Source organism: Bufo gargarizans, chromosome 11, assembly GCF_014858855.1.
Source record: "Bufo gargarizans isolate SCDJY-AF-19 chromosome 11, ASM1485885v1, whole genome shotgun sequence".
NCBI classification, from domain to species: Eukaryota; Metazoa; Chordata; class Amphibia; order Anura; family Bufonidae; genus Bufo; species Bufo gargarizans.
The window spans coordinates 36,795,021-36,812,237 of NC_058090.1; the positions used below are offsets into that span (position 1 = coordinate 36,795,021).

A 17,217-nucleotide genomic window follows, 5' to 3' on the forward strand; every position below is an offset into this window, starting at 1 on the left:
CCACTAGGCAAAATCGGAAGCAGGATCCAGTATGGGCGAGACTCTAATGTAAGAACTTAACGATATGTAATCATAGATTCCAAGGATACTCTGGACAGTAAAAAGTATATCTTCAGGATAAGTCATCAGTATCAGATCAGCTGATTGAAGGGGTAGCGGCGAGGGGAACAGCTGATCTGCGGGGGTGCTGGCAATCAGACTGATCTGATATGATATTGGCGACCTATGCCGAGGATACGTCATCAATATTAACTTACTATACAACCCCTTTAATATAGTGGTTAGAGTATGTGTAGGGTACATGGGAGTGGAGATGACTGAATTGAAAAAAAGGGCAACTTGCATATTGAAGGCCCATTTTTCTCTTGTATAATATAATCTTGGTTTAAATAGGGATCGGTATTAAAGTATTTAGAGGGGTTGTCTAGGATTTTGACATTGATGGCCTTTGTCTAGGATTTTGATATTGATGGCCTTTGTCTAGGATTTTGATATTGATGGCCTTTGTCTAGGATTTTGATATTGATGGCCTATCATCAGGGCGCCCTACACCCTTGCTGATCTGTTATGTTGTTGCTCCGTCTACTGTGTGGTGAACAAAGCTGGTAACTGCAGCGCTGCTCCATTCACGTCAATGGGAGCAGTGCTGCAGTTAACCATCCTCCTCCACTACACAGTAGATCAGGGATGCTCAACCTGCGGCCCTCCAGCTGTCTTAAAACTACAACTCCCATCATGCCCTAATAGTTGTAGGCTGTCCAGGTATCCTGGGAATTGTAGTTTTGCAACAGCTGGAGGGCCGCAGGTTGGGCATCCTTGCAGTAGATGGATCTGTATAGTTCTGCGGGGGGTGCGGGGTGTCAGCTCACCACCAATGCGATCTTGATGGCCTATCCTAAGGATTGTCCATCAGTATTAAATTCCTGGACAATCTCTTAAGGTGTACGTTGTCAGATATACTGCAGATACAGCTTCCCAGTGAATACATGTACATGTCCTTTTAGCACGTTTTGGTTTTACAGCATACTTTGTTTAGCATTGCATTGAAAGATACCACAATTATTCCTCTGCCCATAGAGTTTTTCCAGTCCTTACTTTATGAATGGTGAGTTTCTGGACTGATTGACATTTTTATATCTTTCTGTATTTATGTGATTTTTTATATTTTTTATTTTCCTGTAGGTTTCAAATCAGCCACATGTGTGTAGAAATCACTCCTATGGCTCAGGGTCTCGCCGTGTTATCACTGTTGCTATGTTTTACTAACAGGTATTCTTTGCAAAACTATTGCTTTTGATTTGAACAACCCATATAACAGGTGTAACTCTCATGTCAATCATTACAGATATTAACAGTCCCCTTTATACGCGCTGATATTCAGAATAGTGTGCCTTTGTTCACGCAGCTATGTGCAACGTTTTATACTCATCGGATGTCTTTCTCAAGCTCGCATAAGACTTGGAAAAGATCTAAAATAAAGTTGAAATGTTGCACATATTTATGTGCATATCGTCCATTGAATCGGGATGTCTTCCCACAAGGCACCCGGTCTCCATATCGCTGCTGTTGTCTGTTATGTCACATATTGGATTCTACCTGTATAAAGCTGTAAATGGAAGTCTCTTCCATGACTTTAGATTGCACATATTATTTACTGCAGTTGTTATTACTGGATATTTGTAGAATGGTACACGTATTAAAGGGGTTGTCCCATGAAAATATTCTACCTTTTTTAAACCAGCACCTGGATCTGAATATGTTTGTAATTGCTTGTCATAAAAATTTTTGCATAGACACTTAGTTAATCAAAAAAATGTATCTGTATAGCGCCACCTGCTGTTTTTTTTTTTTTTTCCTCTATTATTATTATTAAAGCGCCATTCATTCCATAGCGCTGTACATGTGATAATTGCACTAATCATGACTAAGACTAGTTACAAACTGGTACAGAAAGAGAGAGGGCCCTGCCCGTACCTTAGGCTACTTTCACACTTGCGGCAGATCAATCCGCCAGGCAGTTCCGTCCCCGGAACTGCCTGCCGGATTCGTCAAAGCGCATGCCAACTGATGGCATTTGTAAGACTGATCAGGATCCTGATCCGTCTTACAAATGCATTGAAATGCCGGATCCGTCTTTCCGGTGTCACCTGGAAAAACGGATCCGGCATTTATTTTTTTAACATTTTTTTTCAGTCTTAAAAAGGACAGATCCAGCATTGCGGTATTTTTCTATGGGAAAACAATGACGGATTCGGCAATCAGGCAAGTGGTCAGTTTTTTGGGCCTGAACAGTCAAAAAGACTGAACTGCAGACATCCTGATGCTATCCTGAACGGATTACTCTCCATTTAGAATGTATGGGGATGAAACTGATCAGTTCTTTTCCAGTATAGAGCCCCTAGGACGGAACTCAGTGCCGGAAAAGAAAAACGCTAGTGTGAAAGTACCCTTAGTAGCTTCTCTGTGGTGGGCGCACATGCTGACTTCCATCCCTGAACTGAGCAACAGCAGAAAGGACACGTCCCCTGGGCTGCTAGCTTAAAATAAATCTATAAGAGCATTTGAAGCAATGAATGTGGAGATCCCTGGACCCGTATTCAGTACAGTGCTGGTGCTAGCTTTGTTAGAAAGAGATTGTCATGCACTATATGATGTCTGATTTTCATTTTTGTTTACACTAGTCATGGGATAACCCATTTTAGGCTACATTCACACGTCAGTATTTTCCTATATCCCGATTTTCGGTCCGTTTTTTGCGGATCCGTTGTTCCTGAAAATGTTTCCGTATGTCATCCGTTTTTTGCGGATCCGCAAAAAACGGAAACATGTATAAATTTCAATAATCAAATAAAGTTGTTTGGAATTCATTGAAAAAAAATTGAAAAAAAAATAAAAAATAATAATTTGTTATGTGTTTCCAGGAACGGATTCCGCAAAAAACGGATGACATACGGAATGACATCCGAATGTCTTCCGTTTTTTGCGGATCCATTGACTTTGTATTGTACCAGGATCCGAATTTTGCAGAAAAGAATAGGACATGTTTTATATTTAAACGGACATGCGGAACGGAACAACGGAAACGGACAGCACACATTGTGCTGTCCCGATTTTTTCCAGGACCCATTGAAAATGAATGGGTCCAGATCTGGTCCTGATCTGTTCCGCAAAAAACGGAACAGATCAGGATAAAAAAAACACGGGACGGTGTGATATGGCCCCTTAATGGGTTTAGTACAATGTATGCTGAAATTTAAGGAACAGTGCATAGGCTGTGAGTGGTCTCGCAGCTCTGCCCCATTCACTGGAACAGGGAGGGGCTGCAATAGCAGACACAACCCATGGACATTAGTGACACTATTTTATGGGGAAAAAAAGCTGATCATTTAAATGGAACCTGGTCAGTCCCAGATCAGAGATAATAATATTAAATAAGATGTCTTTCTCTATCTGCATTGTTAAAGCTCTTGATGTCGGGTGGGCCCGGGCTTTCTTCCCAGGACACGGGTCCCACTACAGAATCGGCTGATGACAAGCAGTAAACTGTGGCTGGCTTACAAAGGGATGTGCCATACTCCACCTCTGTGATGCTGATGCCCTACTAAGTCATATGGAAAGGGGTTGTCTATGAATAATAGTTATTTTTTTTATATATTGCATAAGCTATTCTATAAAATTACGTTGTTTTATAAGGAACTTTTCTCATTTCCTGTTGTAGGGAGTCCGTCTCCGTTGTTTCTCTCTTTACGGCAATGCTACTTGGCTATTCATTATTTTTTTCCTGGAGAGCAAATTTAGACATTACTAAACCTTTGTTCTTGGGTGTGGTAAGTTCGCTATTTATTAGCTATGCATGAAATTAAATTATGATGAAATCTGTTGGCATCTGTTTGTACCTATGACACTGACTGACCTGTTACAAGTGCACTTGGCAGCTGAAGGCATCTGTGTTGGTCCCATGTTCATATGTGCCCTCATTGCTGAGAAAAATTATGTTTTAATATATGCAAATGAGCCTCTAGGAGCAACGGGGGCGTTACCATTACACCTAGAGGCTCTGCGCTCTCTGCACTTTGATTGACAGAGCCAGGCAATGTAGACGTCATCATGCCTGCTTGGCCCTGTCAGTCAAAATGCAGGGGATGCGGCAGTTGCAGAGAGAGTGGAGCCTCTAGGTGTAATGGTAACGCCCCCGTTGCTCCTAGAGGCTCATTTTCATATTTTAAAACTGCTCCTTTTTCTCAGCAGTGCGGGCACATATGAACATGGCACCAACACAGATGCCTACATGTAACAGGTCAGCCAGTGTCATAGGTACAAATCTGCTGATAGATGCCCTTTAAGATCATCCCAACCCTAAACTGACAGCATAGATTTAAGGGAAATCTTTCTTAAAGGAACACTAAATCTAGAAACAAATTCTAAAAGAAAGCAGGAGATAATCTTGCCAAAGCCATTTCTTCATCTGTAGCATTTTCTGCATGTTCCTGAAACAAACAGACTTGTAGAAATCCTGCAGAGAACGCAGAGGTTAATCTCCTGCAGAGCTGGTCCATCTTCAGCTGGAGACTGGCTTAGGGAGTGGGCCTTAGTCGGTAAAGTGGGACAAAGTCCTTCTATCCTACTGCAGACAGGACAGAGGGGGGAGGTCCCTGCTGCAGCCAGTTATTGTAGTTACTCAAGGTAACAGGATTGGTAGCATTGTAGACAAGACCCATACAGTGACATTTTCCAAGTGTTGCCAATTAAGAACTTTTTATTGAGGGTTTTCCCCATTTATTCCTTATTTAGTTGTACATTTTTGTGTTAAAAGTAGATTTGTGCTTTGGTCATAGAACATCTCTGAAGTGTTCCCAATTTTCTAAACTGATAATGGAACTTCCATGGCTTGGGTCACCTGCATGTGATGAACTTCTGTCATACAAGTGTCAATCTATCCCATAGGTGGAGAGGTTTTGGATGCAGAGCAATATTGTGGTATGCGCTCTGGCAGGACATGGCTTGGCCTTATTGATAAGAAGCATAAGGTCAAAAATGCCAAACAAAAACTTCATTTTCTACTTGGAATGGATTTTCGCGGTTGCGGTTGTTGCTCGGCAGATTCACACTAACTTCAGGTAGGTCCATTTTGGGTATCAAAACTTAGGACTTGTGTCAGACTAGACCATGGGGTCTGTACAGTCTGGAGTTTTATAGTGAGCAAACAGAAAGGAATTCTGGTTAAAGGTTATGAACATCTTTGACATGGACAAATGATTATTACTTTATGTTAGTGGTCACCTCGAGTAAAAAAAAAAAAAGTTGCATTAAGTTTCAGGCCGCAATTTTCATTCCTTTATTCATCCTCCGACCCTTTGACATGTAGTTTTCAACCTGCTCCTAGTTTCAGATTGTTGTCGTTATCATGTGACTCCAGTAATAAATGCTGGATCTGTGACTAGGATGCTTTTGCCCTTCCATGAAAACTGCCTTGTGTGTGCTTTCCTTCCTGTATACAGCCTGTGTGAGTTGACCTCCATAGATCTTCCCACCCTCACCACACACATCTGCTGTGTACAACCTCCTCCTCCGAAATGTTCTGGTTTCTGAAGGCTGTCTCTGCTCTCCCCCTCCCTTCTCTCAGTGTTAAAGGTAATAGCATGGAGGAGGAGAGCAGTGAGATCCAACAGAAACCAGCAGTGCACTAATGGATTTATGTCAGATTCTGAAGCACCAGGGGCTAGGTGAAGGACTTAAACACACTCGGCAAAGGCAAAATGGTAGGAAAATTTTCAGGAAGATTATTTAGAAAGTTGCTTAATTTTGCATTTAGGAAGCAAATGAGCAATGAGAAAAGTTCAGTGGCAAGGTGTCCAGTTCTTATAAAGGTCCAGGATTCAGCTGTTCTATGCCTGAAGGTCCAGTTTTGTGGGCCTACAGGTTCAGAGTAAAGAAATTGTACCAAAACGTGTTATTTAATGAAATATGTTATTAAATGACTAATTCTTCCCATTTTGTGTTTCTAGTGTTTGTGACCAAAGCAGCAATTATGTGGTAGATAAGTTTGCAAGGAATATTTTGTTCTCAATGCCTCAGAACGCTATCATGTTACTAAGAGGTGATCTGCCAGGAAATTCTTTGCGTTACCTTCATTATTGTGAAGGACTGCGTCCTGATCTGTCGTTAGTGGATCAAGAGGTGAGTGGAGAGATCTATCATATATGCAGGGTAAGCAGATGTGATACAGTAGTCCAATGGTGGCATTTGGGAAGCTTTGGAATATATAAAAACTTGTGAGACTCCTTGAATTAATGAATAGTAGGTATGGGATTGTGGTAGGGATCGACCGATATTGATTTTTTAGGGCCGATACTGATACCGATAACCTGTGAACCTTCAGGCCGAAAACCTATACCAATATTCAGATTTTAATTTTTGGAAAAAAATAATAAATACATTTCTGTTACGGCATTCACCACATAGAAGATTAAAAAAAATATATATATATTTTAATAGTTTGGACTTTTCAGACATGGCAATATGATATATATTATTATTTTTTTTATGTAAAATTGGGAAAGGGGGTGATTTATACTTAATATTTTGGTATTTTTTTTTTTTTACTTTTTATTTAATAACTATTTCCCCCCTTAGGGGCTAGAACCTGGTATCTTTTAATCCCTTGTCCTATTCACCCTAATAGAGCTCTGTCCCTGCTGCCCTGTGCATAGTACACACAGCAGCAGGGAGATTACCATGGCAGCCAGGGCTTCAGTAGCGTCCTGGCTGCCATGGTAACCGATGGCCACCAATGATTTTAATACTGGGGGGGGGGGGTGGAGGGGCACACTCTGACAGGGAGCTGCGATCAGGGGCAGCAGTTAACCCCTCAGGTGCGGCACCTAAGTGGTTAACTGCTGCTGATTGCAGCTTCCTGTCATATAGGCTGGGCACCACCTCCTGTATTTTTATTAGACGTTAATTATCATTGGTGGTGCAGTGCGCCCGCCCCTCCTCTTCCAGTCTCTCCTCATTGGCAGCGTGGCACAGGGGGAGGAAGAGAGTGACTCCTTCTCCCCTGTGCTGCTGAGGGAACATGAGCGCGCCGACAGCAGCGCGCTCATGTTCTGTGATAGCGCGCTGGGCGCATTATCGGCAAGGTTAGATGCCGATACCGATAACTTTAAAAATCATTCATATCGGCCGATAATATCGGTAACTCTGATAATCGTTTGATCATTAGATTGTGGTGAATTAGTATTAAGAAACTAAATACAGTAATATATATCAGGTGGTGGAATTTCCTCCATCTAATAACAAAAGAGCCGGCTGGATGGTACGACTCACCCACATGTGAACTGTAACACAGTGTCTGGTAAAGTACTGGAGATAAAAAGGATCTAGGAAAGCTGTTTTGGCAAAGTGTAGTTTGCTGAGGCACTTTTCTTTACAGCATTTAATAGGCCTGGATTTTTATGGAATGGTGGGTAGGTTGCTAGAGGGACCTGCCATTCCCTCTCCACTCCAGTACAACATTTTCCCCTAGCCTGAAGTAATCCCAGGTGTAGATGCCCAGCTCATTACTGTGGGAATAAATACAGGGCTGAAATGCTCATTCAGTGTCGGTGCCTGGAAGCTGCAAGTTGTCAGCTTTGTTAGGCCTCTTTCACACTTGCGTTGTCCGGATCCGGCGTGTACTCCACTTGCCGGAATTACACGCCGGATCCGGAAAAACGCAAGTGTACTGAAAGCATTTGAAGACGGATCCGTCTTCAAAATGCGTTCAGTGTTACTATGGCAGCCAGGACGCTATTAAAGTCCTGGTTGCCATAGTAGTAGGGGGGAGCGGCATACTTACAGTCCGCGCGGCTCCCGGGGGGCTCCAGAATGACGTCAGAGCGCCCCATGCGCATGGATCATGTGATCCATGCGATCACGTCATCCATGCGCTTGGGGCGCCCTGACGTCACTCTGGCGCGCCCCGGGAGCCGCACGGATGGTAAGTATGCTGCTCCCCGCTCCCCACTACACTTTACCATGGCTGCCAGGACTTTAGCGTCCCGGCAGCCATGGTAACCATTGAGAAAAAGCTAAACGTCGCATCCGGCAATGCGCCGAAACGACGTTTAGCTTAAGGCCGGATACGGATCAATGCCTTTCAATGGGCATTCATTCCGGATCCGGCCTTGCGGCAAGTGTTCCGGATTTTTGGCCGGAGCAAAAAGCGCAGCATGCTGCGCTATTTGCTGCGGCCAAAAAACGTTCCGTTCCGGAACGGAAGACATCCTGATGCATCCTGAAGGACGGACTGTCCATTCAGAATGCATTAGGATAATCCTGATCAGTATTCTTCCGGCATAGAGCCCCGACGACGGAACTCTATGCCGGAAGACAATAACGCAGATGTGAAAGAGCCCTAAGCCTGATCTACTATATTACCGAGAACCTAGGTGAGGAATCCACTGTGTCGAGTTAGTGCCCAGAGGGTTGGCATTTTCTTTGTTTATATGAACCAAAGTGACTGCTTAACTTGGATGCCCCTATATTTTTGTTTGGAACGTAGATAAACAGTTCTTAGACTTTCAACCTGTGGAAGCCTGTGAATTCTGTCATTGCCAACCCCACCCATACATACAGATCTTGTCAAAACATTGGTCTTATGATTCCACCTGTAGGAGTATAGCATGCAACCTTGGAAAGTATGTCCATTATTGAGCTTTCTCCATTCTCGACCATCAGCTTCTAGAAACACCAGATTAATGAGTACATTAATATTATAACTAGAGATGAGCGAATTTCATATTTTGAAATTCGTTCACGCTTGGTTTCCTGGTAAAAAGCGATTTGCGTTATGGATTCCGTTACCACGGACCATAACACAATTCTATGACGGAATGAATAACGGAATGCCTAAAGAGGCATTTCGTTATTCATTCCGTCATAATAGAAGTCTATGGGCTGCAAAACGGATCCGTCCCGTTTCCGTTATGCAGGGAAGTCCTCTCCGGACGGATCACGTTATGCAGCCCATAGACTTCTATTATGACGGAATGAATAACTGAATGCCTCTTAAGGCGTTCCGTTATGTATTCCATCATAGAATTGTGTTAAGGTCCGTGGTAACTAATCGTGAACGAAATTTCATAAGCGGAAATTCGCTCATCTCTAATTATGACATCATTGATTACTTCCTGATCAGGATTTCCTTCATGATCAAGACCGTCCTGGTTGCTCAATTGACTATAAATAAAAAATTAGCCAACTGTGTCTGAATCACTCGTTAAAAAATAAATAAAATGTCCTCAGCTTTTTTTGAATAGACTCTAATAGACAGTGGCGTAGCTAGAAATGACTGGGCCCCCCTCCCCCAGTAATTTTTTTTTCGCAACCCCTTCCTTTCATGCCGCCCCCATTCCTGTGGCTAGTAGAGATCGCTCTCTCAGACCAGGCCCGGCAGCTGTTCCATCTGTTTTCTACACTGTCTATACTGTCACTGTATATAATTTCATTGTGTAATACTGTTGAGGGGGCCCTGACAAAATCTTTTAGGGCTCCTCCTCCTGGACAGACCCCTTCTGGGTCAGGGCCCCAAAGCAGCCGCTTCCCCTATAGCTACGCCCCTGCTAATAGAGAGTGCCATGCACGTGTGTGGTCGACTTTTTCCGTTTCTCCTCCCTTTTCTCTCAGTAACCCACCCTTCCATCCTTTGGACCACCACCTATCAGACATTTATGGTTAATAGTTGGGAAATGCCATTCAGGTCTGGTATCGGTATAAACCTTTCATTTTATAGAGTTTTGGACATTTACCATTGACTTCAATGAATTATTAATTTTACTTGAATATGTTCATTGTGCAGATGATGACATATGAGTGGTATCTACCAAAGACAGCAAAACACTTGGCAGGCGTCCATTTTCCTGGCAATAGGTGGAATCCAGTGGTAACAAAACGTCTGGACGGAACAATTACCTTCAACCTTCAGCATTTTATCAAAGTAAATGAAAAGTAAGGGTTACGTTCACTGTAATGGCTTTATATGATGTCTGTAAAGACCTATTAGACTGCGGCAGGGTCCTCTTCGTCTATTGTGCCTTGTTTCTATATACACGTATCACTGTCCTTTCATGTGAAGTGTATGTCTGTCTTTTTTTTATGAAATTTGGGAATGGCATCACCTACGTTACTTATCATGCCATTAGAGTCAGCTATCATGGATGCTGATGAGAAGAATAGGGGAAGAGTATAAACTAGAATGTAAGAGGAGAATAATTGTCCTCAGTTTTCCTGCAGTGCCACCTCTGGCCAAATATGGCATTACACATTTCTTATTGAAACCTGTGGCCTCTCCATGTTATACTTGGACATGCTAGGTCCTCCAGACCAAGAGATGCTCTTTGCAGCTCCTCCAGTTAAGATTGGGATATCCTGTTCAGGATTCTCATATCTATTAACTCACAAATGCCTAATACTGTATTTGAAATTGGGATTTCTAAACCAGACCTACTCCTTAATGGGGTTGTCCACTCCTTTTATATTGATGGCCTGTCTTCAGCATGTGAACATGGCCCTGTCTTGGTGCAGAATCTCCCATTGAAATGAATGGGAAGCAGCAAACAAAATATGCCGAACCCTCTGTACATATCGGCGCCAAAAACCACAAGCAGAAAATGCACTTTTGCATTGACGTATACACGACAAAAAAAAGCGTAAAGAAACACGCCCCAAAAAGATTCCGTGTTGATTTTTGGAGGCAGATTTTCAACCTCAGTTGTCTGAACGCACCCTTACAGATTCTCTCGCTGTGCAGTCAGCGGATAGAGGAATCGGCGAACCATTAAAATATACATTTATTCTCCATGAAAAGGTATTTTACACTAAAAAGCCTTCTTGGCTGATTTCTTTTGGTAAAACCTCAGTTGAGTTTTAAATGGTTGTTTTTTTTTTCTTTTTGTTTCCAGTAGGGAGACCTTTGTATGCATAGGACTGAATGAGGGGAGATCCAACATGGAAGAAAACCCATTCACTGTGGCCATGGGGCTGTTGTGAAAAGCTTGTCTCGAAAAATGTGATTTTCAATGCTGAGGAATGGATGACTCTGACCAGCAATCTGTATAACTGGACGGAGCAGTATGGAAAGTACGTGCAGGGCTGCAAGTTGTCTATTTACCCCTCCTGGTCCAAGCGGTATTTTTATTTATTTCCTTTTTTGGCTTACAGTAGCGCCCTCTGCAGACCCTATGATGACATTGCAATGAAAATGATTAGTTATGTCTTAACTTTTATATGCCAGCCTCAGTAGGCAGTAGTCATTGCTTATATGGAGAGTGAACTGTTCTATTCAAATGTGTGGAGCAGCCATTTTATTGTTAAAGGGTACATAGCACGTTAAGTCATTTTTCCTTATTACTCCGATACATCTAAAATTAAGAAACAAAGCAGTCTTGGATAAAAATATTTTATTGTTTTATGTGAATAGCATCTGTGGGTTACAGACGGGAAGGTGGCATGGCTGCAGGATCAGACTACTTGGGATTTGTTTGTAGTCTGTAGCCATGGAGACACCTAGGTTTGCGTAGGAGCTTTAGACACAAAACGGTAAAATATTTTTAATTCAGACCATTTGAGATAAAAAGGGTTGCAGAGATGGACTGGATGATAAAAATGGTGAAATATATAATACATATTTTGAATTGCAGGTTTGAAGTTTCCTCGTGGGAAGCTGTAGCCAATGAAGAGATGTGGGAAGCAAGGTACATTTCATTGTATATTTCTATACAGTCGCTGTGGTTACCCACAAATGTCAAATGTGGAAACGGCGCACTGAGCTACTGCAATGGTCCGACTTCAACCCAATTTTTAGCATCTAGTTGATATTCCATAAGGTCTAAGGATCTGTTCACATCTTCATCAGTTCTACACTCCATCATAAGAACAGAACAACGATGGCACCGGACAGAACCCCCCCCCCATTGACTTTAAAGCGGCTCTGTCACCAAGATCAACCCCATTAAACCAGACATATGGCTGGTAGGGCTGTGCCCTCAGCATGTCTAGCCCTGTCAATCAAGGGGAGGAGGGGGAGTGGCCAGAGCACAGGGGGTGTTACAAAGCAGTGCTCCAAGGATTCCAGCCCCGCCTCCTGGTGCTCGAACCTCGAAAGGTATCGTTTTAATCAGCATGATGTCTGGTTTAATAGGGTGGATCCTTGTGACAGAGCCACTTTAAAGGGGTTTTCTGAGATTCAGATATTGATGTCCTGTCTTCAGCATAGGTCAATATCAGATCGGCAGGGATACCTGGTGTTGACCGCTGTTGATCTGATATTGATGACCTATCCAATCAGCTGTTTGAGAAGGCCGCAGCTCTCTGGCGAGCGTTAAAGCCTCTTCCTAGACCAGAAACGTCATATTGATCAGTCAAAAGGCCTAGGTGCAGCTGAGCCCCATTCAACTGAATGGGGCTGAGCCGCAGTACCAAGCACAGCCGCTATCCAATGCTTAGTAAGTTCAGAGAAGGTTGCGGCGCTCACCCGAACTCCGTGGCCTCCTCAAGCAACTGATCAGCAGGGGTTACTGGTATTATCGGACTACCACAGATCACATACTGATGACCTATCCTGAGGACACGTCATCAATACCTTAATCTCAAAAACCCCCTCTAATGGGATCTTTTTGGTTTCTGTCATGGTGTCTATCATTTCACAAGACAAAATTACGCAGTATGCTGGGCTATTTTGCCTGACTTTTCTAACAGATGTGAACACAGCCCTAGGTGGGAGCCCCCTTTATATTTCACATAAGTGTTTAACCCATCTGTGACTTTTCTATTACAGAGTGAAAACCGCTTTCTTTATATTTGACCTTGCGGAGTCTCCACATTTGTCGTCATCTGTCAAAAATCAGCTGTACCTCTATTCTTACCAGGTAATATACTGCCATCTATATATTTAAATATTCCTTTGCTTTTTTGATGATTTTTATGGCTACAATAATCTATAACTACAAGTCACATACAGCTAGTATGAGGCCTACATTATAATATTATCATTATGCCTTTATCAAGGGTGGGACAATATCTCTTGCTGCACACTCTTCAACCCTCGGCCCCTGAGAGGGGAGTCCTCTCCTGCATAACGGAAACGGGACGGATCCTGTTATGCAGGTCATAGACTTCTATTATGACGGAATGAATAACGGAATGCCTCTAAGGCATTCCGTTATGCATTCCGTCATATAATTGCATTATGGTCCGTGGTATCAGAATCCATAATGCAGTTCACCTTTTACTAGTAAACTAATTCCAAACGAATTTCATAACCGGAAATTCGCTTATCTGTAGTCCTGTGCCCCATTCCTGTGCTCTCTCGCATATGCTGGACAGAGCCTCGATTTCAGGAGTTGTTCTAGTGTTCCTGTAATACTGTTTTGTTTTTTTAATGACCAGGTTCCTAACCAGATTTAAATCTGGTTTAAATCTAAACCAGATTTATCATAAATTCTCATAATAGTGCACTAAAACTGCACAACTTCCATGCCTGACAATGGGACCACTTGCTCGCAGCTACATATCTATAAATGGCGACAACCAAATTTAGCGAGAGGCAGTTTTTTTTTGTTTGTTTTTTTTTGAATTTCTAAAATATGAAATAGTTGTGTATGGTAATGGGGGCACAGTGCTGTGACAGACCAAAGCATTGCACCCAAACTTAAAGGGGTTGTCTCATCCCAGACATTGCTGGAGTATCACCCGGAGAACGGGACCCAAAGTGAGCAGCCGCCCTCCATTCATTTCTACGGGACTGCCGAAAATAGCTGAGCATTTGCTCAGCTATCTCTGGCGTTCCCATAGAAGTGAATGGAGCGGTGGTGTGGTGCGGTGCGCTCTCCATTTCTTTGGGTCTGACAAAAATAGCCGAGCGCTCTCGCTTGGCTATTTTTGTAACTTCCATAGGAATGAATGGAGAGCATGCTGTGCATGCACACAGTGTGCTCTCCTTCATTGTCGGGGGCCCCGTTCTGGAGATGGGTGCAGTTCCCAGATGTGAGACCCATAGTTAGCTGACTCTAATGGCATATCCTAGTGATATGCTATCAAAGTCCCGGATGACACAACCCCTTTAAAGGGGATATTTTATTCTATACATTGGAGGCCTCACAGCCATCACTAGGATAAAGTGGCAGTGAAGCATGAGAATATCTTTCCTGGGACAACTCCTTTAAGCAGTTTAGAAAGCAATAAGGCTCTGACACCATGGCATCCCCACTCCAGCAGCACCCAGAATTCAGCTAACTCTCCAAAGTTCCCCATACACCTGCTCACTCCGCTTAGCCAAATGTGCATTGAGAGAGGACAGAAAGCCGCCCCCAGGTTCCTCAGGCAGCAGCTTATATCCTGGAGAACAAAAGCATTGGGCAGGTCAAGATATCCTCTGACATCTGCCACCACGGGAGAGTTGGGAGGCTCTCATACACATGAGTGTGGGCCGTTCCTGTCAAATTTAGAGGGTTCTACCAACATTTATCAAATGTGTATTGCCTGCTTAAAGAGTCACTGCACTTTCACACAACTTACATAAATCAATAGTATAAGAGATCACAAGAAACTTTGTAATATATTTTATCAGTAAGAAATGTCTTGTTCTCATGTTATCAGCTGTTTACCCCCTTCCCCCACCTTGCTAATTGCTTTTGACTTTGAAAAATGCTTTGAATTCTGTCTTGAGATGAACAAGCTCCACTGGACGATCATGTTACACATGTCAATACAAGAAACACCAAATAAATAGCACAGATAAGGAACCTTTATTGAATACTATTAAAAATAACATAATATTTAAAATTCACAATGTTGGTGTCAGAAATACCTTAAGTACCGGGCCCATTTTTGTTTTTTGTTTTCTCCCCATGCTCCAATAGCCATAACTTTTTTAATTTTCCGTTCATATAGCCATATGAGGGCTTATTTTTTTAAGGACACCATTTAATTTACCATGTCTATTATTGGAAAATGGAAAAATAATTCTTTGTGGGGTTAAATTCAAAAGAAAAATTATTCTGCCAAGGTTTTGGGGATTTTGATATCACGCTGTTCACTGTGCACTAAAAATGACATGAACACAGCGATACCAAATTTTTTTTTTTCTCGTTTTACTACTTTTAAAGAAACAAAAACCTTTGAAGAAAAATCGAAATTTTCTTTGCCTGCCATTTTCTGACAGCCATAGCTCTTTTATATTTCCGTGCGCAGAATATGGGGGCTTGTTTTTTGCAGGACGAAATGTAGTTTTTATTGGTACCATTTTTGTGGTACGTGCAACTTTTTAATCACTGTAATTCCATTTTTTTCGGGGGGGGGGGGGGCTAAAAATGGGGAACCGTAAGGTTTTCATTTTTTTTCTGTTACAGTGTTAACAACTCAGGAATTTTTAAAAATATTTTAATAGTCCAGCCATATTCGGACACGGTATGTTTTTTTTATTTATTATATTTTGATATGTAAGATTGGGGGTTGATTTAAAATGTTACTTTTCTAGTAATAACTTTTTAACCCCCTTAGGGGGGCTAAAACCTGGGGTCTTTTGATCCTATGTCCTATTCACCCTTAGAGATTCTATTATGGTGAATGGGATTCAGACGTGCTCCCTGCTGAGCTGTGCTTCGTGCACAGTTCAGCAGGGAGCTTAGCATGGAAGACCTGGTAAGCTCCAGAAGCATCCAGTCTGCCATATAACCTATTGGAGCCCCACGATTTCACTGCCAGGGCTTCAATCGGAAGGCAGATGGAGCCGCATCCCTCTGCCTTACCTCACAGATGCCGTAATCAATGTTGATCGCGGCATCTGAGGGGTTAAATGACGGGGTTCAGTGCGATCGCCTTTCCCAGTCATTGCAACCATGTGCCTGCTGTATTATACTGTCAGTACTCACCGCAGCATCCCACTCTATACACTCCCTTGAACACCATGACAAACGAGAACATCCCCGGTTTACACATTGTTACACATGAATAAAAAAAAAAAATCCCATCAGCCCCGCAATGCGTTTCGCCTAATCAGTAAAAGTCTATGGAGAGGGGTGAGGATGAGTGAGCAGCAGCAGGAGTGAGACTAGACTCAAAGAGAGACACTTTGTGTGCAGTGAATGGCAGCTGGTCTCCACACACCATGTCTGAGACCTCTGCAAAGGTACAAGAGATATAGTGGTCAGAAATAGTGTTATTCCTCATGTACACACTGTACTATTGATTAATGCAGAGTTTGTTGAAGGGTTACTGATACTGGCAGAAGGAGAAGAAAAGGCAAATTTCATCTGTCCCCTTTACTTTGCTTATTTTTCAGCTGTACAAAAAGGCAATAGACAAACATGAAAATCACCCCGTTACCTGGCACAAAAACTACGCCATCGCATGTGAACGAATGCTGCGCCAGCACAGGACCGACATTGAACCGGAAGATCTTCTAAAGGATGCCGTCAAACACTTTTCCACTTACGCCAGCAAGGCTACGGCTGACGGCCAGATCGAGGCCATACTGCAAGCGGTCGACTACTTCAAAGATGAACTCGTGCGACTTAAAAGACTAAAGGACAATGTCCGATGAAGCATGTCACATCTTCTCATTGGGGTACTGCAGTCGTCCGTCCGTCCGTCTCCCCCCCCCCCCCCCCCCCCCCCCCCCCCCCCCCCCCCCCCAACAGTAAGGCCTCTTTCACACGATTGTGTGTGCTCCGTGGCCGTATTGCGGACCGCATTTGCGGATCCGCAATACACGGGCGCCGTTCCGTGGGACCCGTGAATGGGTCCGCAAATCCGGAGATGCGGAACGGAACCCTACGGAAGCACTACTTTCGTCCCGTACTTCCATTCCGCAAAAAGATAGAACATGTTCTATCTTTTTGTGGAACCGGCGGATCGCGGACCCATTAAACTGAATTGGTCCGTGATCCGCTGCGGCTGCCCCACGGTTGGTGTTCGTGCATTGCGGCCCGCACGTTCATGGGCAAGAGGCCTAAGGGGAACCTCTCCCTGGAGGAACACATCTTGTGGCTCAGACTTAGTGCAATTAAGACAGTGACCCATCAGTTTACTGGTACATTACAGCACGGGTAGACCATTTTGGTGCTGTCCCTCAACTTTTACTCAGCAACTCCCCCCTCCATTGGTAGAAGATTGGTAATCAAATGGTGGCATTCATAGAAAGAAGGATCCTGAGCCAACAGAAATCGTTATTGGGTGAAA

At 43.1% G+C, this 17,217-nt stretch overlaps 1 protein-coding gene across 1 annotated transcript in view; it reads left to right on the top strand.

Annotated features, from left to right (window-relative positions):
- TMEM260 (transmembrane protein 260) overlaps positions 1 to 16,612 on the top strand; it is a 66,340-nt gene extending 49,728 nt beyond the window's left edge. Inside the window, 11 exon segments of the mRNA XM_044272078.1 lie at positions 8 to 48; positions 1,183 to 1,269; positions 3,719 to 3,827; positions 4,945 to 5,117; positions 6,006 to 6,177; positions 9,839 to 9,987; positions 10,941 to 10,974; positions 10,976 to 11,118; positions 11,679 to 11,732; positions 12,815 to 12,905; positions 16,319 to 16,612. Coding sequence (XP_044128013.1) covers positions 8 to 48; positions 1,183 to 1,269; positions 3,719 to 3,827; positions 4,945 to 5,117; positions 6,006 to 6,177; positions 9,839 to 9,987; positions 10,941 to 10,974; positions 10,976 to 11,118; positions 11,679 to 11,732; positions 12,815 to 12,905; positions 16,319 to 16,579 — 1,314 coding nt within the window. The 3' untranslated portion in view covers positions 16,580 to 16,612.
- Positions 16,613 to 17,217: the final 605 nt, after the last annotated feature.